Below are 26963 nucleotides of genomic sequence, written 5' to 3'. Positions count from 1 at the left end.
GTATAGGGTTAAGACGCCGGTGACTGCCACATTACTGCATAATTAAATTGTTCCTACTGATGCAGCAGTGTGTGCAGCCTTTTCCTGTTGCACCAAAGTGGAGGTAGTTTCAACTATTTTACATACAATTAACTTAGTGCTTCCTTTCGTGCATTTAGTTCCACTCCAAAGGGTAGTTAGATAGAGTTCATGTCATGATTAATGAGAGCAGAGAGGACAAAAAAAAGTTACACACATTTACATTGATAGTTTAAAAAAAACCAAAACCTTTCTCTAATCTTTGCTTTTTGTGTGAAATATTTGATCAGTTTTTTTAATTGTTAATTTAATTGTTATCGTTTAAGATGCAACCCTTTGAGAAATCTGACAGAGAATAAAAACACTTCCCAAGCACACGCTGTTTTTGCTTAATGTGTCAAAAGGATTTGGGAAACACTGGTTTAATGTCATATTAATATTATTATAATATTTTGTCCAATTGTATATTTATTATATTAACGTGTATTTTCTTTCAAGTAAAAGTAAGGTGTAAAAACTACAATGTTGACCTAATATTGAATAATAAGTCGAATGAAAATACAGACATCTGGATTTTACACTTAGGGCAGCACTTATTAACTCACAACACAAAACTACTACAGAAAATGATAGTATTTTTACTGCTGTCTACCAAACAGTCTCTTGTTGCACCCAACACTTTTGTTGATAAAATATTTCTTCAAAGCCAATTCTGTCTGCTGTAGCCAGTGTTCTGCATTAAGGCAAGAATGCAGTACCTTCCTTAACTAGGTCAAAAATATGTCTCTTGTGAGCGTAAAGCAAGTTGGTTGCAGGATGAACACTCGAATCCTTAACCTGTCACTGTCAAACCCCATTCTTACCTTGGCAGCTACATCTTTTCCAGGTTCCAGGCTCAAAGGAACTAACATTACTTGTGGAAGATTGTCTTTGTGTGAACATTTCATATAGAAATTCCTAACTTTTGACAGCATCTGTCAAAATCAGCAGACTTTTACAGTACAGCGATGGAAAAAAATGTACGTATTTAACATGCAGGTTTGTCTTCATGGACGTAGTGATGCTCTGGTGGAACCTGGATTTATGGTTTTAACTGAGACTGTTTATTATCAGAGAACGTTCCGTTCAGTTGTAGAATACATTCAGGCAGAAAATGGGATAATAAGATACTGGACTTTACATCTTAAATGATGCATTTTTTTCCCCCAACGTTTCAACCTGTAACCGACAGTCTATGCCAGTTTAAAACCAAAGACTAAAAAAACCTTTTCTGAAGTGTATTTCTTGGTAAAGTTCCTCATATTTGTTGCATTATGCAAATGTTCTTCTATACTGTCTGAAGTCAGCTGATAAATATCTGAGCTTTTTGTGCTCCGCCAACCATCTACTATCTCCTCCTCGCATGGCAGAGATGAATTTCCCACCTATTTTTATACACAGTAAAACTACCATAAAAGTAAATATTAAGTGCTGGGGGCAAGGCAATGAAATGCGCGATTTGTCCTGCGACACAGTGCTCTAAGGATCCAAGACCTCATCTCCCATGTCTTTGATGAAAACTGCATGCTTTTGGGAGCACGAGAACTGGCTCTCTACCCAAGACTGTTAAATATGAAATCTTGCTGATGTCAGCATCTTCACTCTAACCAACGCTTCACTAGCAAGAAAGGTGTGCGTGTTTGAATCTTACGGTGTGTCAGCGAGTGACTTACAAGTTGGATTCAGGCTGATGATGAAACTCAAAAAAAAAGCTTTTTTTTTTTCATTCGACATTCTAACCAAGTCTAACTAAACAACGTAACGTGTGCATTGTTACCCTGGCTCTTTCATGCACGTTGTGTACTATTGTACACAACGTGCACAATTGCTGTTTTTTTATGACTTAATTAGAGATAAATTTGGCAGTGATTTAAGTGAGATTTGACAAACCTCCACGTGCACAGGCAGAGTGGACAGATGGAGAACCCCAGTAATCTTTCCAGTGAGGCCACGCTCAGATTTATCACACAGCCCGTCAGTGTATAGCGCCTGGAGGAGATAATGGAGCTAGCAACTGCTCACAAGTGGAGTACTGCTATTTGTATGGTAATGAAGAGGGAAGTAATAACTCTATTAGCATAAAAAAAATCAACCCAACCCTATTTTGAGTTTCCTCTGCTCCTCTTTCCTTTTGTGAGATGCTTATTTTGGACACGTGCTTGTATTTATTTGGCTCACAGAATTACAAAGTAGAGGACAGACAATTCAACACTTGTTGTAATGGATTTATACCGTTTTGCTTCTAATGCCAACAGGAGTTTAAATGTGGACAGCAAATGTCAATTCCAGAATATTGGAGGTACAGAAGCAGAGCACTGGTGGTTCTGGCAGAGACTGAGCTGCTTATGCAAAGTAAGAAATAAATAAGGATTCTGAAGGGAAAAAAACAAGTGATATGTCAAATATCCCAGACAGCAAAGAAACAGATGCAGAGTCAATTGTGGCTGCTTTAAGGAGAAATAGCCTCTTAAAGACAGGATTGCTGGTCAGAATCATGGCAGATAAGGCCCAGTGGAGCAGTGACTGCAGAAATCACAACTAGCACAATCTCTGATTGAGGCTGACATGACGGGCTGCTTGCTTGAGGGGAAAACAATATAGGTAAAATGAAGTATACCTTTGAGAAAGAAAAGTGATGTGTATGTTCTGCTTCATTTCTACACTCTTTTTTATTTTTAATCAATATAATAGAGATGTCGAGAGTTGTAGGGATGTAGTTAGTATTGACCAGGTAAAACCTTGACGCTTCTCATTACATCTAAAATGTCGGTGTATTTTGCAGGTGAAACAAAAAGCAGTATTTTTTTTTGTTTTACAATAAATCTTCTTGGCAGCAACCTTTTATAAAAAACACTAAAAACGGGATTACATTCTGATCCTTCGGTTGAATTTACTGTGACCTTGACTTTGACAAGCTCCAAACAAAGACTGTGTCACTTTGAATTAATACATTCACAGGGAACACATTTAAGTCCAACCTTCCCATAATGCCTAAACATAATTGAGCTTCACTTCCAAAGCTACAGTGTCATTGACTATATAATAAATGACTTAGACTGCAGCTTGATTTAGAAATGCTATTATTCTGAACAACCTCTGGAATTGTGTTTGCCCAACTGTTATATTTGGTAGTAATTATTTCTTGGAATATCTCTCTCTGGAGAGTGATCCTCATGGCATCAGACTGACAAATAGCCACTTTGAAAATGAGGTAATAATCAGCTAACTCTTAAATTCATGTCGCAGATGTCGCATTACGAATACTCTGATGTGTGGTGAAGTGAAACGTTTGGCACTGAGATAGATTCCAATGATGTCATCAATGTGGGAGTTACCGTGTGGAATGGCCTTCAACTGTATGGTGTTTTAAATGAAATAAGAGGAAAAGTACAAGCAGAAAAATTCAAAAACAGCTTTATCTTATCCAGTAAGTCAGTGGGGAAAATGGACTTCACCACCACTGAGGCAAATAGAAATTCCAACCTCTTTTCAGTTTTTATTTTACAATACAAACTTATGTTATTTTCATCCTAAGACACTGCAGGTGCACTGTTAAAACTGTGGTCAGCGACAGACAAAACTGACCAGATACAGTGAGGGGAAACTCTGCAGGCCTGTTCACTGCAGAACAACCACAAGTGTAATTAATATGATTAATATGGGCTGCGATCTATTAGTTCTGCTTGTTCTAGGGTGCTTCTGTTGTGCATGGTGGCTCTTTCACTTGGCATTACAAAGGGAAAAAGAGCCACTGTTAATAAGCCACAGTCGCTTGGACGAGTCACAAATGTCTAGGAAAGCTGTGGCTGTGCTTCGAGTAAAATCAATAGAAGCAGAAAAGTATTTAGCATTCAAAGTGCACAGTTAATTTAAAGCCATAATGAACAAGAATGCATTGGACAAAAGTAAATGCTGCAGTAACACTGAAATTAACCACAATTACCAAAACCACTTGTTTTTTGTTGTTTTGTTTTTTGGTAGCGGTGACAATTAAAATATAGTTTGACGCAAAATTTTAATTAAACTCAAAAAGGTTTGATGTTTGATGCTAATTTCAACTTCAAAATTTACAAAGTGATTAAAAAAAAAAAAACTAGATGCATGCAGTGAACTGAGATGGGGATTTTGTTACCACAAACACATAATACAATTAAAACAAAAAGCTAAGATGTTAGTCGGTTACTTTTCAGTATTCTTCAAATAAACAAATAAATTGTGGAAAAAGAGTGAATTTCAGGCATTTGTCAAAGTGGCAAATATGAGTCACTGATAATACAAGTCTGGATCAAGACAAGACGCTGTGGCACAAAGACAAAAAGCTTAATAGCAGCACTTTGAAATTGAACCACGTCAAAATATCATGTTGAGTCAAAAACAAAAAGTCCAATGGGATTAAGAGAAAGTTTAGAAAAGTTATACACAAGCTTTTACAGTTGAGATATTTTAAGACTGTTGCTATGAAAGGAAATGTTTTTTTTCAGTGTTTGAGGTATTTATAAGGACTATTTATTTATTTAAACACTTACACATGACTATAAATCACATGGAACTGTTGAATATTGACATACCTTGGCGTGTGGCTGCTGAAAGGTGACTCTGGAGCTGTTAATAAGCGATGAGTATCTGAACAAGTGGGCGGGGGCAGTGGGGAATCTGTGGCTGCTGCTGGGCTGGTTGTGCAGGACAGCAGAGAAGCAGATGTGGACTGTGTCCTTCAGCGCCTTCAGCTGGGACTCCTGTCCCCAAACAAGATCACACACACACACACACACGATGATGCCTCCATCCCTCCTTCCATCAACATGAGCAATTCATTTAAGCATTAAAGCCACGGGATGCCGTGCTTTAAAGAGACTTTGGACCAGCTAAGAGGCCTCGTTAGGCAAGGCGTGACGCGGAACAGACCGGAGGAATGAGAAAGAAAAAAATGTTCAAAAGATCATTTTGCTTTAATCAATAATAATGATAATAGACAGAATCATTAGTCAATTATTTTGCAACAGCCACTGATGTCAATACTCCTGGGCTGAGCACCAGAACCAGCTCCTTTTCCAAATCAGCACATTTTCCTGCCATGCATTTTTAAACTCCTCTCCCTCGTCGCTATAGTGACAGCGTGTCAGTAACTTCATGAAAACATTTTCACTGAAGCTGCTGCACGTGTTCAAACATTTTTAAGATAAAACTCCAGTAACAAGTGCTCTTATGAATGATAATAAAAATCTATTTTTTTTTTACTCCATCCGTCCAAAACACTCTTAATTTATACAGTCCAATATGACCACATGTAATTTATTCATTCATTAAATAAATTAGATGTCATTTCTGTCTTGTAGATGAGCTGGAAGTTGAACACACCTCTGAACAAATACTGTGCACGTACCATAACAATTGTGAAAATAAAATAACATGTAGGTGAAAATGTGTCCTTGTTATTCACCTTATCCAGTGCAGTCTTCTCTAGTTCTTCTTTGGCTATGTTTAACTTGTGCTCCAAGTCCATTAGTTGCTGCCCCTGTAAAGACAAGACATTTGGAACTGCCTATGTTATTTGCATACAAAGCATTTCTCCATCCCCAGCTCATCCACCCAGTACAGTATCTGTAACACAAATCTTTTTGTTGTCTAATTGTCACTTTTGTCCCAGAAAAGGAAAAACAAAGCTCTCTTATTGTACTGTACACCTCCACTGCACCCTTACACACCTTAATAAAGCAATAACCTTCATGTTATTTAGCACCAAAGGAATCACTTGATTATTTAAACAAGAAAGTAGCCGGATCTCATAAACCTGCCTGATCATAGCTGCATATCACTGACTTAATTCTTGGTTCATGTTTTAGTTGTGTAGTACTGTGGGAGTCATGGATATCAATTTCACCCAGAGAAGTACAGAATGAAAAGGGTAGTCATATAACAATGTTCATTCAAAGCTCCGCCGAAAAATAAAATAAAATAGAAGAAAGGTTTAATCTTGACGGTTTTAGGAGCAGACTCCCTGAAACCATCAAACCCCTTAATGAGCATCAGTGCTTGAGTTTAATCCCCAACAGAAAAGTACATTTACAGTAAATGGCCTCATATACAGTAACTCATATAAGGAGCAACAGAGCTGCATCTGACGAGTCTTTTACTGTGGATACATTAATCATCAAAAAGAAAGGGGATAATATGCACGCGATCTGTGTAAAACTCTCCTTGGTGATGGACTTTGAGCCATGAACGTTTATTGGGTGTCTTTTACTGGCCTCTAAAAATGATGAAGTGCACAGTCTTAAGTTCTGAAACACCCAAGGTCAGCGAACTCGACAAACAGCATCAACAGTCTCTGCAAAGAAATAAGCGTATACAAATGAGTGATGGGGCTCTTTCTGTTGGTTTAATAGACTTTATGTGAAACACTGTGAGCTGTGTGATAACAGCGGTGGATACTTTACTGTATCTTCACATCACCATTCCTGTCAGCACAGTGCTAATTTAATGATGCACATGTCCACCACTCACACCTATCAGCTGGCAGATGAATCACACACTGTGGAAGTCAAGGGCAGCAATTCCCAACCCAAGAATCAGATCGTTCTCTCAGAAGGTCTTTTTCTGTCGAGAGGAAGTTTAGGACAGAGTCATTTGTAGCTGCTGGGCTGTACTTGCAAGGGAATCCAAAGAAGTTTGAAGAGATCTTTGAAAAGTTCCTCAATTAAAGTCACAAAGGCTTGTTTATAATCTCTTTGTGGCAAAAAGCGAAGGGAGGAAGTATTCACTGATAGACATTTAAATGATTTTCAAGGGTATTGATTAAAACGACTTTTTAACAGGACAGCAGAGACTTGATGAGACATTTGCAATTAAACCACTGGCAGGTTACAGGTTGAAGAGTTCTTCAGGACACCACTCTCTATGTATATGAGTTTAAGAAATATTACAAAACAACACCAACTGCTGAGTTGAGGAAAGCACAGAGTACTGAATAATCATGACTTCAGGCACATAGAAATAATAATAACCTCCTCTAAGTTGGTCTTGTAAAAGCTCTGAAGCGTTTGTATGCGTCAGACGTCTCTTTATCCATCCATTACACAGAGCATGATCAGTGGACACTCAGAGGACTCCCAGTGCATGGCCATTGACCCACAAATGCTGACTTTCAGGTTTAGTGCCTCTAAGTCCAAACCTCTATATTTCTGTGTTGAGTCCATTAGAGAGGTGTGGGGTCAGTGAGGTACCAGCCACTCTGCAACTACATCAGACCATCATTTTTCTTTTCTTTTTTTTTAAATTGGCAGAGACGTAGCTGCTGGGATAGATTTAAAAATGGAGGGAAGGACAAAAGAAAATGTAAAAGGCTTGAATATAGTTTCTCTGCCAAATATATGGTCTCACAGGGAAATGAAAGGAGAAACTCTTATGACTAAGCAAGTGAAGGGGAACCTGCCTCTGTGTAGCCTTTGCAGTTTAGTTTTGGGACAGTTAAGTTTGGATTTAGTGTCTGAGCACTTCTAATGGAAGTACAATCTGACACCGGCTACATTTCAGTTATTCTCTGGGTGCTATATTATGTCCTCAATCTTTAAATCTGCAATGTCGGATTTTACCAAAAACTTCCTTTTTCAATTTTATTTTTTTTTTATAGTAAAATGTTATGGTCCCTTTTTTTCATGACTGTACCTGATAGATTTTCTCAAAAAGGTTTCTTGATTCAGTTTGGTCTCCATTCTAAAGTGTATTGCGTGCTGTGCCATTCTGCTGCAAAATGCACTTTTATTGTGCAACAGCCAAATTCAGATGCCTTCTGGTCAGGATGCCTTGACTGACATCTCCCCTGTGAGGCTGATGACATTTCCGAAACTTGAGTGACTCTTCTTGACTCGCTGCTCCCTCGTCCCCCGCTGGGATTTCGATCACAGCATATGGGGAATACAGATGAGTTTTCAGGAATAGCTTGAGGGATCATTTGAGATCAGGGACATGATGCATTTCTCTCTGACCTTTCCATCAAAGAAAAAGCTGACTTTCATTTTTCAAAAAATAACTGTTTTACAGGACGTAGAGTGTGGTCGAATTAGCTCTATCTCTGTGGGTCTGCAAATCTCAGACACCATGTTTCAGAGGTCCGAGTGAAATGTTTGGTGAGCAATAATGTTGTGTTTTTTTTTTGTTTTTTTTTGGTGATTGACTGATGCAATTTAGAGACAGCGATTTACGAGCAGTGACACAGGGCAAACACGTCGATGCATCCATCATTCACAGGCTGGAAAGAGAACAAGGAACAGGACATGTAGGGACAATATATTCAGGCATGACGAGTGGCATAAAATTCAGTCTTGATGGACCCCGTCTTTTTTTATTCATTCATGTCGGACAAAGCTTAAGGAATGATGGGTCTGCAGAATCAGAACATACATTTAACAAACGACATCATAGAGGCAGAAATGTCAAGTGACATTTTAACCCCGTAAACAGGCATGAAAGGTCAGTAAATGCCAATAAATACTCAGATCTGAGAACATTTAGCCCTTGCAGGAGAAGGGACAGACAACAGGGTATGTGGAGAAAGTGCTGACCAATTGACTTTGCAGGTGTCTGCCTCGCTGGAAGGATCTGTATTATCGCAGACAGACTTAATTGGAGTGCCTTGTGTGATGGGGTCATCTGTTCAAGGTGTTTTGAAGCACCTGTTTACCTCTGGTCTGAAGCTACTATAAAGACCCCGCCTCCCCTCTTCAGTTTGTGCTTACCTTAAAAATTAAATCCTTTTTCCCATAGCGCAGTTCTTTCAGTTGAGCCTGGATTTTTTTGGACTGCAACGAGAAGATAAGGAAATAAGAGTTAGCTTATTCAAATAGTGAAATTGGTTTTAGATCACGTAGCAGGATTCTGCCAGCTGCAGCAGAAGACTCCTTTGTGAGTGTTCCCTGGGTAAAGCTCTGGCTTAAAGGATGGCCCTAGTGAGAGGAAGAAAATATCAAATCTCCCCTTCACTGAACTGCATAGTCCACACAATGACGCAGTCATGCACCAACGTCTTGCCCACTGTTTAAATCTGAATTCTCACCCCCACTACACATATTACAACCACAACCACCATGACCGCACACATGCACATTACAGCAAGGTCTTGCCTGTCATTGGTAAACAGCACACACACACACACACACATAAACAGTTTTCTTTGTTGCGTGTGTTGCCCGTACATACAGTGAGCAGCTCTGCCTGACATTCACTCTGTTGCTCCACATCAGAGCACAGAGGGTGTTGACTAGATAGCTTGGTAGCCAGCATCCTCAAAGTTGCTCAACGTGAGCTTGAAGACTAAAAAGCCTGGACCACAGGGTTTCTTGCTGTGTCGTTAGTGAGTGTATATTCTGATCACTCTTTTGTACCTGTGATTATTTAGCATTCAAATAATAATGACACGACTCAAATTGAAATTCTCTTTCTGTGCAATGTTTGACTTTCTCTTCTGACAATTTATCGACAGTGTATAACTTTCTTTGACTCTGAATTTCCTACTGGTTTGACAAGTTGCTTGTCTCTGCATAATGGCCCTGTGTAATCTGCCCTTTTCATCCACCTGTTGCCGTATGCGTCTTCATTTTGTGGAAACGTAAATGTAAAATGTAATGTAAAAACATTCCAAAAAATGTTTTATTCAAAATCACTGTCAATCTCTATAACTTCTTCGCAGTGGCAGTAAAAATGTGACATGTGGGGTCCAGTTTCATCAAAACTCACCGAACATAAAGCTGAGGCACCTACTGTATGTGTTATTTATCCTGTCATGTAACCAGTTAGTGCTCTTCCCAGAGTGCTTCCATGTCTCTAGACACCCATCTCTGTGTAGGATTCAAATATTAACATCCTCATAAATAGCTATAAGGCTAAACACCAGAGAACCAAATCCAAGATTCACTTTAACCTCTTTATAGTAAATGCAATGTTCTCTTATCTGTAGATGAGGTCATAAAATGCAATATTAACTCATACAGATAATTAGTTTGCTGAATGCAGATTTCAAAATAGTTGCCCGACTAAAAGAGGTGACAACGTCATATACTGCTAACTCAGAAATGCAAATGTTGGAATCACTAAATGTGCTGAGCTCATTGTTGGTCTATTATTTATTTAGAATAAACAAAAATGAGAGCTGTCATATTGATGGTTCAAATTCTGCAAGGATGGAGCCTGTGTTTTAAAGAACGACAAGACCAAATACGATGATGCAATATTTTTCAAATGTTTCACTTTTCAAAAATATTCTAGGATAAAGTATGCGCAGTATTTGTGTGCATATATTTCAGTCTTGCATTCATTTTTTTTTTTTATTTGTTGATAAAGAAGGGAAGCTTGGTTTGTGGTTCCTTCAGTCAGAGTTACACTAACTTTGCTAGTTTATCTAACAACAGATGGTAGTAATATCATTTGAAATGATCCTTTTTAATACTCTATAACTATTCTCTTGTTTTCATCTGCACCAACACCTGAATAAATCTTTTAGCTGCTTAATGCTCCACTAAGATCACCACAGAGGCCCTTTCTTTCGCTGCATGTGTTTTGGTGCTGGGTGGGTATAGTGTGCAGTGGGTTTATAAGAAGTGGAAACAGCTGCCTGCTGTGATGAGAATGGTCAAGTTGCGGCTGTAAAACAAAAATAATGAGCTTCAAGAGGCTAAAACCTTCCATACCACTGAGGGGAAGTGCAGAGGTGAAAATTATTCAAGGCCATTATTGTATTATTATTAACTTTGCACACATTATACTTTACTCATAAACTCAGTAATCATGTGTAAAATCACCCAAACAGGGACTTTAGCATTTGTTTCCTTTTTCTAAATCTTGACAGATTTCTTTCATTTCCCCTGACTACCTGCATTTTATGTGTCCAATTTACTATAGCCCTTTTGTTGGATGCAGATTAGTTTTTGAAGAAATTGATTTTTTTGCTCCCTCACTTTCGACACCATCAATAACTTTGAGCAAAAGCCTAAGCCACACAATCCTGTGCTGCATCAAAGTGCATCAAGCGGCGTTGTATGTGTGTGTCCCTAAACATGACACCGTGCGCGAGCATGCTTGAACTGGCGATGAGGAGATTATACTGATGTTTGTGTGCGTTTATGTTCCTTCTGTGTTTTCAAGTGTTATTACAGGAAGGTAAACTACACATCTCATGGAAGCAGAGAAACACACAGGAGAAATGAGGATTTTAAATGTGGCTCACCACAATGACATGACAGGGCTTTGGTGTGTCAACATGCATGTGTATGTGTATTTAAACAGACTGGCCTATTTGTGAGGTATGTCTGATTGGCTGAAGCATGCAAGCAGAGGCACAGTAGTGACTGGATGGCAGCCAAAACGTACTGACTGAAGGCATATATTTTTATTTCAGTCATTTCAGTCAGGGTAATCTGATTTAATCAATATGGATAGCAAATGAAGTACAACAGCACAGCAATACATCTGTTTTATGTAAGGGATCTGCTCTGTATTGCTCACTGTGCACATTACTAATTATATTGCAGGCTACATCACTAAAGCCCGGAGCATACGTCATCTTCAAAAACAACACGTTATCAAAGCTACCAAACATCAAACATTCATACTGTATGTGTACAAACTGCTTTGAATTCTAATTTCTTATTCCTGGATCATGCTGGAGCAATTTTAAAACTAAATACATACTCACACCAAGTGACTCACAAAGAAGAGCATACTAATACTGGACCAGGCCTTACTTTGTTCTCAAAAAGAAAAATCTGAAAATTTCAGAAAATATTGTTTGAGGCAACTTTTGCTGTGTGACATGGTACACTGTTGATCTGGAAGTAGCCATCAGATGATGTGTACATTGTGGCCATAGAAGGAGGCACAACGTCAGCCACAGCACTGAAATAGGTTGCTGCAAACAAATAATATTCAGCCAAGCCCAGAGAGTGCAGAGAAAATATCCCCCATGCTATTACTCTACCACCACCATTACCGGCCTGGACTGTTGACACATGGCAGTTTGGGTTCATGATTCATCAGTCCGCGTTATGTTTGTCTCGTCTGCCCAGTTTTGGTGAGACTGTGCAGACCACAGCCTCAGATCTTGTTCTTGTGTTTCATGTCCACCCCAAGGTTCAACATATCGTTCAGTCCAAGATGCTTTCCTGCTCATTACAGCTGTAAAGAGGGGTAATCTCGGGTATCTCAGTCTCTCTGTCAACTCCTGTCTAGCCACTCTCCTCTGACTTCTCATATCTACAACAGGTTTGTGTATGAATAACCTTTTTGCTGTTTTTCACACTTCATAAGCAAGATGCAGATGCGCATGACAATTTCAGTTGATCAGAGTGTTGAGTTTGAGTATTTGTTTGTCACTGTTTTGTTTTTCTATATTTAATCAGTGACAATAACTGAAGGTCATAGGCCTTTATTGCATATAGTGCACTAACATTCTTACACATTACTCCTTATCATTGGATTCTTACACATTACTCCTTATTTGGATAATTGCTTCAATAGATAAGATGATGTATGTGGTTCCTTAATAAAGGTCTCAGTTCTTCAAATCAACCAGTACATACAAACTGCTTCTCAAACAAGTGCAACTACATTTCCATGATGCAAGAACAAACTGTAATATAATGTAATTCTGCTGAAAACACAGCTAAAATAGATTAGCTGTACAGACATCCCTCATCAAAATTATGACCTGCAGCAACACCATTAATGTGCCAGAATAGCAAATAGGTAATAAATTCCTGCTCCTGAGAAAAAGATGAGCAACAGATTGCCATATGTCCTTCTACTTCAGTGAAAGGGTCTCAGCCTTGAGGTTGACTGAGGATGTTTTACCCTGAGGACATCACCGTCTGGGCCCAGAAAGGTTGCATGACATTTTACTGTGGACTAGGTAAGAAGAACAGCCAGCAAAGCAGGGTGCAGTAGCTCATCAGCACAGAGCTGAGTGAGTTGCAGATTCCTGCTAAGTTTCCTTGACATTCTAAATAGACTGCTGGATTTTTGAAGGGCTTCTGAGTGGTGATGAACAACTGCACAGCTGAGTCAGGCTACTGGCCGCCTGCCAGTGACTGAACTTGCTAAGTCTGTGATACACTTTCCCTAGACGTGTATACCTATTCATATAATAAAGAAACTATTTGAAGACATTTAAAATAAGTTCATAAAAAAAATACTCACAATTAATATTTCATCATTAAGTTATGCAAAATTGAAAAATTACCTGCAACCTTATTATTCCAGACATGAATACAATAGTATTGTTTTATTTCATTACAATTAATCATAAGCCCCAAATGTTACATGGAACATACATTACCCTAATCTCATTAAAAGTACTTAGAGCACTTCCTTGTGGACCAGCGAATCATGTTCATGATAATATTCATAAATAGTACGGGTTAATTTTACAATTAAAAATAATAATAAATAAATAATTAAATAAATATATATAATATAATATAATAAATCAACCATAAAAGTAATTGACAGAAACCAATAAGTTATCAGTGTTAATGCTATAAGATCTGCTCAGGCATAATGTTTCAGTAACCATACAAACAACATCTTAACAATGCTGTTGTTTTTGCTGTAATTTTGTTTCATTTTAACGGAGTACTTTAAAATGGCCAGCTAAAAATATCTTGGTTCTTGAACATGACTTCTATGGTGTCATTTTAACATTTATAGATTTAATCTCAAGCATTCTCGCTTTTCTTTTTTCTTTTTGCTCTCACATTGCTTTGAGGAAATCCTAATTGAAAAGACCTTTGAAGCGCGAGGAGAGAATTTATGGACAACAGTTAAGTCATAGTGCAAGGGTTTGCGTTGGTGTTCACTGTCATAACTTGTGTTAGATGCATTGAAAAGTGTAATAGCTCAATACTAAACATACATAAGCGAGGATACAATAAATCATAATAGAAAGATAACTCATCTTTATTCGGGAAATACGTTTACATCCTTTCCGACAGACACACTCTTAATGAAGTGTGCAATTATCTCCTCTGATGCCAACAATTTATCAGCTTTAGTATCTGTCTTCTTCTGTCACTCTGAAGTGATTACAGTGTGATTACCGTCTCAGTTTGTAACCTTTGCCTTTTAAATATGAATAACTTCTCAGTATTAGAGTAGGTGCACGGAAGAATGTGCCTTTCACTGATTTATTTCAGTTTTTATTACCCCACAAGGGAATTGCAGACAATGCCCTCCATTTACCTCTGTTTCAGGAAAATGATATTAGCTACATGTACCCTAAATAACTCAAAGTCTAGTGGCCATAACCATTCTGCAGTGATAACTGAAGAACAACAATACACAGTATTATACAATATGTTGTCACCGAATCATTTCCATTGCTGTTGCTAGGGATTTTCTGGCTGAATGTGGATTGCTGACAACTTCAATCAGGACCTGTTCATAGCCTCTGAACTCTTTTCAAAATCCTTCCTGAAGCGTTACAATCAGACTTGGCTGTGTTGTCAAATGTGCCACCATCATCTCAGAGTGGGAATATCTGACGATGTCTCAGATAAGCTTAGATGATTAAATGTCAGAGATGCTCAGCTGTAGGATTTGTAAACGGAAGAAGGCTTGCAATTATAACACCAATTTCCTGTGTCTCAACACAAGTCTCCCATGTCAAAAAAAAGCTCTTCAGCATCAAGAAGAGTCATGAGCACGACGTCCAACACAGGAATCAAACCGAACAATGTCAACCTGTACATCAGTTAAAAAGACTTAAAAATCGTGAAAACATGCGATAATCAACATTTAGCACATTTCAAAGACATTTCAAAAATCTTAATATTTAACAGAGGAGTCTTAATTAAGTGACAGCACTTCTGAAAGCCGGCAATCGTGAGCCGAATCACAACCCGTTCAGCTGTATTTTAGTTCAGTGACTGTGTCAGACTGCTATTAGGGGCCATATAGGCCATTATCCACACTCACCTCTCACACACACTACTGAAAATCAAACCTCACACACACATTACTGAAAACCTCTCACACACACTACTGAAAATCAAACCTCTCACACATACTACTAAAATTCACACACACTTACTGAAAATTCACACACTACAAAAATGTCACACACACACTCCGAAAAAAAACCTTCACACATACTACTAAAATCACGCCACACACACACTATTGAAAATCAAACATTTCACATACTACAAATTTATCCTTCACCTGAAAATCACCACACAATACGTTCCCCACACTATTGACAAATCTTCCGCCTCTCAATATCAATGTTGAAGAACATACCTCGGTAGTCTCTCTTTCGGAAGCCCATGAAAATCAAACAGTCAAACCTCTCATACATACATATTATTATGGAAGCCCATTTCCGCCAGTGTGATGAAAAACAAAAGATCTGGTAAGTCATTATAATGAGTTAATATCTCAAATAATGAATTTGTTTCTGAAAATATTACTTTGTATCTGAAAATAATGACCTATAATGACTAAAGAATTATTTTTGAGATACCAAGTCATTATTTTGAGATATTGAGTCTCTATTTTTTAGATACTATGACATTATTTTGATATACCGTCAGTCATTATATTTGAGATATTTACTCATTATAATGACTTTTGTTTTTCATCACACCAGTGGAAATGGGCTTCCATAATTTTCAGTAGTGTGTGTGAGAGGTTTTCAGTAGTGTGTGTGTGAGGTTTGATTTTCAGTTGTGTGCGAGGTTTGATTTTCAGTAGTGTGTGTGAGGGTTTGATTTTCAGTAGTGTGTGTGAGAGGTTTTCAGTAGTATGTGTGTGAGAGGTTTGATTTTCAATAGTGTGTGTGAGAGGTTTTTAGTAGTGTGTGTGTGAGGTTTGATTTTCAGTAGTGTGTGTGAGAGATTTTCAGTAGTGTGTGTGTGTGAGGTTTGATTTTCAGTAGTGTGTGTGAGAGGTTTTCAGTAGTGTGTGTGAGGGGTTTGATTTTCAGTAGTGTGTGAGAGAGATTTTCAGTAGTGTGTGTGTGAGGTTTGATTTTCAGTAGTGTGTGTGTGAGAGATTTTCAGTAGTGTGTGTGTGAGGTTTGATTTTCAGTAGTGTGTGTGTGAGGCTTGATTTTCAGTAGTGTGTGTGAGAGGTTTTCAGTAGTGTGTGTGTGAGGTTTGATTTTCAGTAGTGTGTGTGAGGGGTTTTCAGTAGTGTGTGTGAGAGATTTTCAGTAGTGTGTGTGAGAGATTTTTTTCAGTAGTGTGTGTGTGTGAGGTTTGATTTTCAGTAGTGTGTGTGATGGGTTTTCAGTAGTGTGTGTGAGAGGTGAGCTTGTATTATGGCCTATACGGCCCCTCATACTGAACTAAACCTTTGAATGAACAGATTCTAATGATACAGTACACTGAAAACAACTGCTTTGCTCGTCACTCATAAAGTTATAAGTGTTTGCTCACAGTACATCACAATAATAGTTTTCATTTATTGTAACACTAGTGGGCATGCAGTAGATATACAGGAATAAACAGCCTTTTGAGATCCTGGAGAATTTGATGACCAATTGAAGTAATTTCAATAATTTGCCTCGAGCATAAATTTTACCTTCCTGAAGGTTATAACGATCACTGTAATGTCCATTTTAGAACATTGTAACTTTATAGTCATATTAGATGATTTGGTTTGTGCTCCTGTTAACACTGTAGTACATTACACACAAATGAGTTTATATGTAGTCTACTGGGTAAGAACAAATTGTATTAGCATGACATAATTAAATCATAAAATTATATTTATAGTAATCTGTTACCGATACTTAGAAACAAATATGTTATTCAGGTTGTTACTCCAGGTACCTATCAAAATGAAGGTAATCTCTAAGGGGTTGCATCCAAATATATTAAGTAAAATACAAAGCTTGTGAAGTGTATGTAAAAAAAGTGCGGTGGAGTGGTGGGATTGACTATAGAACTGTTTTACTACTACTTCTAACAATAATAATGTGTTATTATTATTATTATTATTATTATTATTATCATTATTATTATTATTAATAATATTGAAGGAGATAGGCACATTTTCTCACAGAGCATGTATTGTAGTACTGAGAAGTAAATGCTGGTGAAAAACAGGCTAAGCTCAAGGGCAGATTGCAAATTTGAATGACGCAATAATGACAATTTCTTAAACCGTGTTTTAACCATTTTCCCCTCATACCTGTAGGGTATGAGAATGGTAACCATGGTTACCATCTGTCAAGCTGTCTATCGCCACTCTGCTCTATGTTATGAAAGTATTTGCCAAACTGTAGCCTGGAGATAGGTCCACTTTGTGAACGCTCAACAAACATTATATGAACAAATAAACATTATATCTGCAGCAGCTAGTACATGAACATTAAGCAGTTATTGGTATTAGCTAAGCATCAAGTATATGTGAGATAAAACATAATCAAGGCTAATTAAATATGAAATAATTACCTCCTCAGCGTAGGCATCACAAAGTTTGTTTCCCGAGAGCAGTTTATTTTTCAGGCTCTTGTTCTGAAAAAGAGAGACAAGAAAGAAAGATGATACCATCAGTGCATATTCCCTCAAAATGGTTTGGTGCTTTTTAAAAACAATCATGGACATAGTGGGCTTCAGTTTCTCCAGCAGGACATTTGGCTTCACTGGAATTCTGACAGCAAGGGTTGGACTCTTTTTCAGACTAGCCTGAGGAGCGTTCAGGAGTCTGAGGATGCGCGAGAGCACTCATGCAGGCTCAAAGGCATCTAAAAAGGTCAGAAAAGTAGCTCAGGGCCAGACCCCCACTGAACTTTAAACATAATCACCAAAGCCTTAAAAATCATTTGACTAGCAGCCAGTAGGAGATGCCAAAAAAGAAGTCACTGGTCTCGTAGTGTGGCGCCAGTTAAAACCCTCTTTATAGTTTAATAAACAAACAGTGAAAACATAACAGGCTGTCTCATTAGGTTACATGAAAATTGTTAAAGCATTAATGATCTTGTGGTTTATGTAAAATGTTTTATTAAAAAAAACAAAACATGTTATTCACAGCAGAACCGAACTTCTCTCATGCTATAACAAAAGCTTTTATTCATTCATTTTGAAAATATATTTTTTTCTAAACTTCCGGACCATTCCTAATCTCAAATACCCATGGTAAAACAAGTATCTATTCAAGTTTATTCTGATGTTATGGTCACAATCGTGACGTAAGAGGCTGCACTAACCTGATCTTTAGTAAAATGCACTTCATTGTATTTAAAAATAAAGACAGTTAAGAAAATACACCATAAAAAATATATTTTTACTTAATGTAACTATCCCCATGTTTAAAAAGTGACATTTTGCTCAGGTCTGCACAGTGTGTGCAGTGTACATTTAAGGCAATTCATTTTCATCGATGGGTCAAAGTTCACTGGTTGCGAACGTCTTTGTAACGGCTGCCTCATTTGCAGAAGGTCAGAGTGGACGCGCAGCAGAGCCACATAACTTCAACGCAATTCAGCACGAGCGGGAGAGGAAGCAGGACAATAAAACATCGGGTTTACTTTTCAGAATAAAAGATTCTGTGTTGACACCACATCGTATTTCACTTAACTACATGTTTACAACATTTACAGTGTTTTTACGTGCGAGAAGTACCGCAAGATAACCTAGCCTAGTGAGTACAGGTATCCTGCTGTGCGGAAGAGGATGGACGTGAGACACGACCAGTGTAATTACCCGGCAACAAGAAATACTATTTTCTGATTGGCTGATAGGTTGCTAATTAAAGACAGCAGTTAGAATGAACTACGCAGAGCAATCTGCCTTTGCATCATCGATTCAAAGATTACTCATTTATGTGCAGCGACCTTTATCACTTATCAGCGTGAGAAATGTCACGTGTGAGCGTGTGAACTTATTGGAATGTGTGTGTCTCAAGCTGAATACCTATTGTTGAGGGTCTACTCTTCATCTCAGCAGAATCCGAGTGAGAAGAGCTTTAATTCAAGAGAACTAAACAGTGACAAAAGAGACACAGGCATGCAGATAGAGTCAGTACTGATGCTATTATAAACAAGCGCGTCCTTCAGCAACTTCTCCTCCACACTTGTTTTGAGTGTGAAAGGATTACAGTGTATGAGCTTAGAATGTGATCTAACAGACCTTGAAACAGCATGATGTGGCGCGTCAGGAGGGAGGTCCTGAACATTGCCAAGAATGTAGTTTTGCTGTGCTGTTTTTTTTTCAAAGGCAGTAATCTCCTGACAGTACCATGGATGGGCCAGAAAACCTCATCACAGTGTTTGCTATGCGGGAGGCAGTGTATGAGAGATGACAGGTGGTTTTGGTCTATAAGCACTTAATTGCCATGTCAAAGTGTGACAGACCACATCACAAACGTGCTACAGCCAGCTATGGAAAACTAACTAATAATGAACTACACCAATGATTAAACTCAAATCAAACAAATACATTATTACTACACTCAATAAATGAGAGACATAAGGGAATTTTCCTTTCCCATTCAAATAAAAAAAGGAAGATATAAACTGACAGCTACACTCAATAACAGAAAATAAATAATCACTACATAGAGGAATACCACTATGATCAAACATTTGTGTAACAGGCTGTTACACAGTTGTCATTTGTCAACACCTAAAGAAAAACAGGTCTAACAAAAGAGACTGAGGAATTCTCCTAAGGGCCGGCAGCTACCTCCTCTTTCTATTTTTGTCAACACAGAGTATTATTTATTGCAGCACATTTCAGACACTGTTGGGAAGTATGTCTGCCCTTCAGAATCAGCCCATTTGTGCTTTTCCCCCCTCTTTTTTTGGCAACAGTGCAAGTCTGATGTTGTCTCCATGTAGTAGCCAGAGTAGCAGATAGTTTTCAAAATACAATATTGCCACAAGCAATTATGGTTTATGGATTGGACACAAATGAATTCCAGTGGACACTGGACACATTTGTCTCCTACGTTTGCCATGCTTTGATTATACATTTACTGTCTGATGTTGGAGACAGCTCAATGTCATTTGGTGACAATTTGGCTGGAAACCGCCGGGACAGAAGGACACATAAGGATGTGTATACACCAGCTGGCCCCTTGACATTTACTTGTAAATGATGCGGCTACCTCCACAATTCTCACTCTGTGTCATGGCACAACCCGACTGTGTTGACAATTAAATGTTTGATGGCAGCCATTAACAGCACAGCTTCATCTGAAGTTAGAATGATCAATTTGTCTTGTTTAGTCATGCTAGCAGCATGGTGCACTGAGTGAACCTCCTCTGCACTGATAACATGCCTGTAGACTCTGAGTCTAGTTTCCACTTAATGGATGCGTATCAGTCAAACTGACAATATCGTCACCAAGCAGAGGCATTATTATATGCCTGCATGTGATGACACGAAGAGCTGGTTTTGGGTTGAATGGTGCCATAAACAAGCTCTGACTATTTAGAAACATAGCACCAGGGCATTATTGGTAGAACAGGCCATCTTCTACATCTAAGCTAAAGATCAGAGGGTACCTTGGGAACAGTGGCGGTTGCTGGTTTATGTATATTTATGTATAAACAACCCCAGTTGTTTATACATAAATTCTTACATAAATTCTGCTAGAACAAGGAAACATGATCATTATGTAAAAGTGAAATGCTATAATAGTGGTTTTATTTACAGTGTACATGTAGCAAATAACACACAACAACTCCAGACTTCCCTCGCAAAGTCCACACAGGACTGAGGCAGAAAAGGCTCCACCTTTCAGACAGTTCCTCCAATCATCATGCAGAAGCCCAGCGCGCCCGCCCACTGCTCCAATGATCCATGATAAACAGCTGATTCTGAAAGAACTAGTGACACGTTCTAATTGCATTCTTGTACATGTTTGGTATTGAAAGATCAATACAACACAATATCTGACGGTATTTTAGAGGAAGCTGACCATCCCTTGCCATCTTAGAATAATTTCCACTGATTTGTTCTGAATTAATAAATGGTTAAAAGACAAGGAAATATTTTTTTTGCTGGCTTATAATTTGGCAAACAAAAAGCTACATTTCACTACAACATATGCTCTGGCTTTGGACTTTTACTTTGCAATTCAACTCTCACTCTCATACACATCACCCATACACCTGCACAGTACACTGCATACTTCAAAGTATACAGTACATGCACACTGAACTGTGGTAATGAGCTGGGGTGGCAGTTGTTTTTGTGATTCAGCGAGGCAAAACTGGCCAACTATCAATTCCACACAGTTGCACCTCCTCTCACCCCAACAGAGGGACCACCATTCGAGGACAGGCTGAACAGGCAGCTGTCATAAAATGTGACACAGTTTAGCCCCAGGAAATACTCTGAGTGAAAATGAGATCCTCTGGAGCTTGTATGTCACAGTGCATTATGCAAAGTGTGATACACTGAGCTGCATATGTCATAAAGTGTTACTCCTGCAGCGCTGTCATTCTGTGGACCTGAAAATAAAGGAACATTTTCATATTTTCATGTTGTGCCCATATTTTCTAGAAAAATGCAGCACCACACAAAGTCATAGAAAAGCTCTTTCTGTGTCTCAGGATTACAGAACGGACGGACAGATGCATTTTGTTTTTGATTCATATAAAGGCATTAAAATGCACACTAACATGAACAATATAGGTTTGAGGAAACAGATATATATATATATATATATATATATATAGATAGATATATATCTATCTATCTATATATATATATATATATATATATATATCTATATATATATATATATATATATAAAATATATTTTGAAGGTTTGCACCATTTAAAAAAGAACAGCTATTTGCCTCAACTCAATTTTCACACATTATATTAAAGTGTGGATATGTTGACAGCCTCTGAGTGTTGATATTTACTGTCCATCTAGGTCAACTTTCACACCACTTGTCACACATTAGCGTTGGATCCTCTTTGTGGAAAGTGAGAGAAACCAACTCCTCTGGATTTGTTTTATTATGTAATGCTTCAAGTTTGATGAACATTTTGTGATTGTATTGCATTGTCTCAAACTAATTTGACTTTCCTCTGAGATGACAGACACACGCACAGTCAATCCAGAGCCCAACAAGATTAAGTCATTAAAACTGCAAATGATTTAAAGTTGATATATTTTTCAGTCATGCTTCATCGACAGGAAAACCTTACACCAGTCAGAGATGGTACAATCCAATAAGTGTTGTCACTAAATATTTGATTTTAAAAGGTCGAGAAGCATCATCAAATAAAGAAAAAAAAGTGTCCATTATGTCACTGCTTTAATAGCTTTTAAATCTCAGTTGTGAATATATTACGTTGTTATTTGTGTCAGTTAAAGGTCACAGGAACAGAACCAAAGGAGCCAATTTTTTCCGTGAAGATAAAAAACTCATTCTGCACCAACATTCTAAATGCATCATGTTAATATTAACACTTGTATAGAAAACAGAATGATGGGAATAATAGCAGGGTAGATTCATTGATGTGTTCTGATTTCAAATTAATGATGTGTTTGTGCATTCTTATTCATGTTTTGATGTGGTTTATACACGAACAGCAGTTTTAGTTATTTTGTGTCTTATTTAACTGATTTTGAAAGTAAAAAAATGCAAGTAAATAGCAAAAAATAAAATCATTAAATTATTGGCTCTATCTGACAGCCTCTGTCATAAATTAACGAGCAGATTCCACGCATAACATAAAAAATTACAATTTCTGCCAGTAGGTCCAAAGCATGAGAAATTGAGGAAACTTGTATTGGATGAAAATTGCGGTTGAGCTTGCACAAGTCATGCAGTTGTGAAGCTGTGGAATGCAGCCAATATAAATTACTGGCATTAGTAAAACACATGTTCACTGAGGATAAGATATTAAATATGACATAGTAGTAATCTTATTTGACATTTAAGACATTTGGCAGGCTTAGCTAAACTCTCATGGCAGTCTGAAGGTCTCTTCAGGTCAAAAGAGGGGATTATGCTTACAGGAAAAGAGTGCTTTCTTGTTGCACTCTCATCACAAAGTGTGTGCCCTCTGTGAACCTATACAGCTCCAGCTGTGCTGAACTACCCAGTCCCAACAGGAGGATAACAACAATGGCCTTGCATTATCAAGGCACAACATCACATGGTGAATTGTAAGACATCAGGTACTGCTGAAAGGGAGCTAGACATATAACAGTCAGACACAATTGTCAATTCTGTGAATTACACAAAATGCAGCATTTTTAAAATATGCCATGCGTTGTGAGATTGTTTTAAATCGTGTTTCCACAGAGTGGAACGGTTAGGTTTGGTACGGTACATACAGTCATTTCCTGTGTTTCCATAATTTATAGTATAATATAATTAATAACTAGTCCCAACCGTTCCATACCAGAGAAATGGTGCGGATGGAGCTGGACCCACGACAGTCAGCTGATTGGGCAACAGAAATGTGTCACTATCTTGTGACACTAACCGGCGTTTCTTCAATGCCCGCAGTCTACTCGCATACAAAGCTTGAAGACTTGTGAAGACAAACAGCCACAAACCAAGCAGAAAAACCAGCAGCTCGATGTCCTCCATTGTTGTCTGTTGTGTTGCGTTTGAGGTAATTGTTTGTCTCCAGTCGCTGATGTGGCCTTCAGGCACAGCAAACACCCCGCTTATCAAGTAAATGTACTGTTCTCAGTAAAAATGCAAGTCTGACCAAGGGCTTTACCATTCCAAAGCGCAGCTGTAGTATGCAGCATTTATGTTGCATACTTCATCAGTATTGGTTGGCTACACTATTGGCCCTTTTCCACTATGGTCCCGGCTCACCTCGGTTTAGGATGCATCTTAGCCTGCGTGAAACTGTGGTGACTTTGTTTTACACGCGACCCACACACACACGCAAAAGCAGATTTCAGTGTAATTGAATCAAATCACTAGAATCACTGATGACAGTGTCGGTGGACAACAGCAGGGTTCATGTGGCTCGTGATCGGCAGTGGTCCCTAAATACACCAGACTGAGAGACTTTTGACATTTCTCTGGAGTCGGACGTCTCTTCCTGTGACGCCACTCAGTCTGGCGGCGTCGTAGAGCCGGTGGAAACACACCATATGAAACACTGGTATGATTTAATGCTTTTTTCATAGCTGACACAGCTATCACAATCTCACCTACACTGTAAATTTTTTTTTTTTGTTTTTACGGTAAAAAACTGGCAGCTGTGGTTGCCAGGATTCTACCGTAATAAATAGGGTAGAACTTGTTCTTACATTACGGTAAAAGGATTTGAGTACTGCTGTTTTCACAGTAAAGGTTGGAGGTTTTGCCACATTCTATCATATAAATAACACTTTTTTAATTGAAAGTAAAAGTATTAGTTAAGGATAATTAAAGGGGTTCTCCATGAAATAAAACAGCATTTTGTAACATAAAATTCTACTTGTTTTTATGGTAAAACTGGCAGCTGTGGTTGCCAGAAGTTTTGGCTCTTATAAATTTGATGGTAATTTTACATAAATTAACACAATGGTCAATAAGTTTAACAGTAAGAAAATTTATTTTTTACAAAAAAAAACACAAAAACACAAAATATACAGGTTTGGGATATATCTGTAATTAATACGCAGTTATTTAACAGTAGATTAATGTAATTTTTACAGGAAAAAATATGCAAAAATTACAGTTTCGGCAACTATATATATATTTACGATATTTCACTCTTACAAAAACTGTAATGAACTCTTTTTAAGTTTACGGTCTTTTTCTGTCATGGTTTGACAGTTTTTCACTGTAAAATCTACGGATATTTTTTACAGTGTACACATCCTGTGGTGGAAGCACCAACCTGATCTAGATTATATAGTGCAATATCGCTTGGTGGCTTTATTAACAGTGGGTAACAGTCCAGATTTTCTCTCCATTACAATGCCTTTGGATTTGGTTGGATGAGCAACATTGCATTGGTAAGCAAAGAGAAACCTTACAGTGCAGCTTCTTGGTGTTTCAAGAAGCTGAAATATTCCCACGAGAAACAGCCTAAATTACCATCAGCATAATAACAGAGCTGTGGCCTGTCTCTCCAGTAACCCATCCACCTGGACACTAATCTTCTCAGGTCATTTAATTTAACACCATTCCTTGTACTTGTTCAAGCTTAATCAGAAACGACAGAACAAGCTGATCAATAAGATGGAAATGATGACAGCGAGGCCTCTAATGCTGAGAGTGAATAATCTATGTGACTAAGTGAAGGACTGCAACTGTAAAAAGAGGAGGAACGCCAGGGCAAATTTATGTCACTTCAAACTGAATTAATCAAACACTGATATAAACGACAGGCCAAACACTATGCTGTTCACTCTGTAATGAGGTGTTTCCACCACAGCTTTGATTTTGTTTAAACCTATGACAGTTAGTCTGTTCACACTGAACCTTATAATCATAGTCATTTCAGGGGACAATGTTTGATAGGAGTAAAGGTCTGACGTCAGATTTGTCTCATCAGTGACCATTTTATTTCAATGGGGGTTTGGGGGTAGGATCAGTGTCTTAACAACCACTCATTTAAAACATGTCACATTCAGAAATGTCCCCTTAAATGATGAACTCCAGAGAAAATCAAAAAAAAAATTCATTCATAAAATTTTGAATGGGATATTCTGGTTACACAAAATGTATTTATTTGTTTCAATTATTTCTAAGGCATTCGAAATGACATACTTGAAATTCAGAGGTGCCAATAATTTTTGACAAGGACTGTTCCAACAATGTTATTTTATTTTGAAATTCTTCTGAAAGTGGAGTTCTGTTTTTCTGCTCTGATGTCTTATCACTGTTTCTGGTGTCAAGACTTTTAAAAATGTAACTCCCATGCAGCCAGTGTTTGTTAAAACAGCCCCTAGCTACACTAGGTTAAGTCAAAAAACTAAATGTAATCTTTTGAACATATCAAAGAAATTTCTGTTGTCACAGACTTCAGTCTCCAAGCACTCGTATTTCTATAAAGAAAAGAATAAACCATCCACTTTACAGTGTCACAGCTGAATAACACAGAAAACTGGTCACTTCACTGGAAGCTGGGGGCCAGAAATCAATATCCATGGCAGGCTGTGAGGAATAAAGCAGCTCTGCTAAGTGACAGCATGACACGAGCCCTCTGAACACATGCAGCCTGTCTTTACCTCTTTCAAACAAGCTTCTATGATGTGAGTTCAGTGCTAGTAACTATGAGTCCACACAGAGTGAAAATAGTATTCAGTGCACAACCTTGTGGAAAATGACACATTCAATCTCACATGTAGTAAAGTGTGTTTTCATTCCTGAATGTCAGACCCAAAGCCAACACCTTGTACATGTTCCCCGTTCGTTTTGCTCATCACTGCTCTCTCATTGTGCGTGTTATGCACATGCAGAAGAAACAATGAAAGGGCAGAACAATAAACACAGTCAGAAAGAAGCAACAAAAAAGTAAAACTGCACACACTTTGACAATCAAATTTACATTCTTCAACGTAGAAATAAAAATGGATTGGATTGCAGTCAGATGTGTTCATGTTTGACAAATCACATTTAATGTATTGTCTCCTTATTTTAACTTCTCCTCTACTTGTTTTTCACATTTTATTATTTACTGGGTGTTAAATCTCCCTTCAACTTCTTAGAAAGACTTAAGACTCCAAGAAAAATGTTTTCAACTTTCAAATTCATCGAAGCATGATTCAAAAGGCCACCTTTTTTTGTCTGATCCACACCTTGGATGTGTGGTTTGACCCATGCTCCAAAGCACCTTTCACACCTGCTATTTTTGCTCTGAAACACTGACAAGTCTGAAGGCCTGGACCAAACAAGATACAGCATGTGTGAAATCTAATGCTTCTGCATTAATGTCAGCAGGTTTCTCAGGCTACATGTCCAAGTGACCCAATTCTGATCTTTGCCT

General features: G+C 38.0%; 1 protein-coding gene across 1 annotated transcript in view; it reads right to left on the bottom strand.

The window, feature by feature from the left end:
- The window catches only part of luzp2 (leucine zipper protein 2), a 123421-nt gene that overhangs the window by 12404 nt on the left and 84054 nt on the right, over positions 1-26963 (bottom strand). Inside the window, exons 6-9 of the mRNA XM_044030981.1 lie at positions 17502-17564; positions 8793-8855; positions 5498-5572; positions 4626-4793 (exon numbers count right to left, since the gene is read on the bottom strand). Of these exons, the coding sequence (XP_043886916.1) occupies positions 4626-4793; positions 5498-5572; positions 8793-8855; positions 17502-17564 (369 nt within the window). The remainder of the gene's footprint in view (positions 1-4625; positions 4794-5497; positions 5573-8792; positions 8856-17501; positions 17565-26963) is intronic.

The sequence above is a fragment of the Solea senegalensis genome, linkage group LG7, assembly GCF_019176455.1.
Source record: "Solea senegalensis isolate Sse05_10M linkage group LG7, IFAPA_SoseM_1, whole genome shotgun sequence".
In the NCBI taxonomy this organism is placed as follows: domain Eukaryota; kingdom Metazoa; phylum Chordata; class Actinopteri; order Pleuronectiformes; family Soleidae; genus Solea; species Solea senegalensis.
This window is presented reverse-complemented; position numbering and strand designations above follow the sequence as displayed.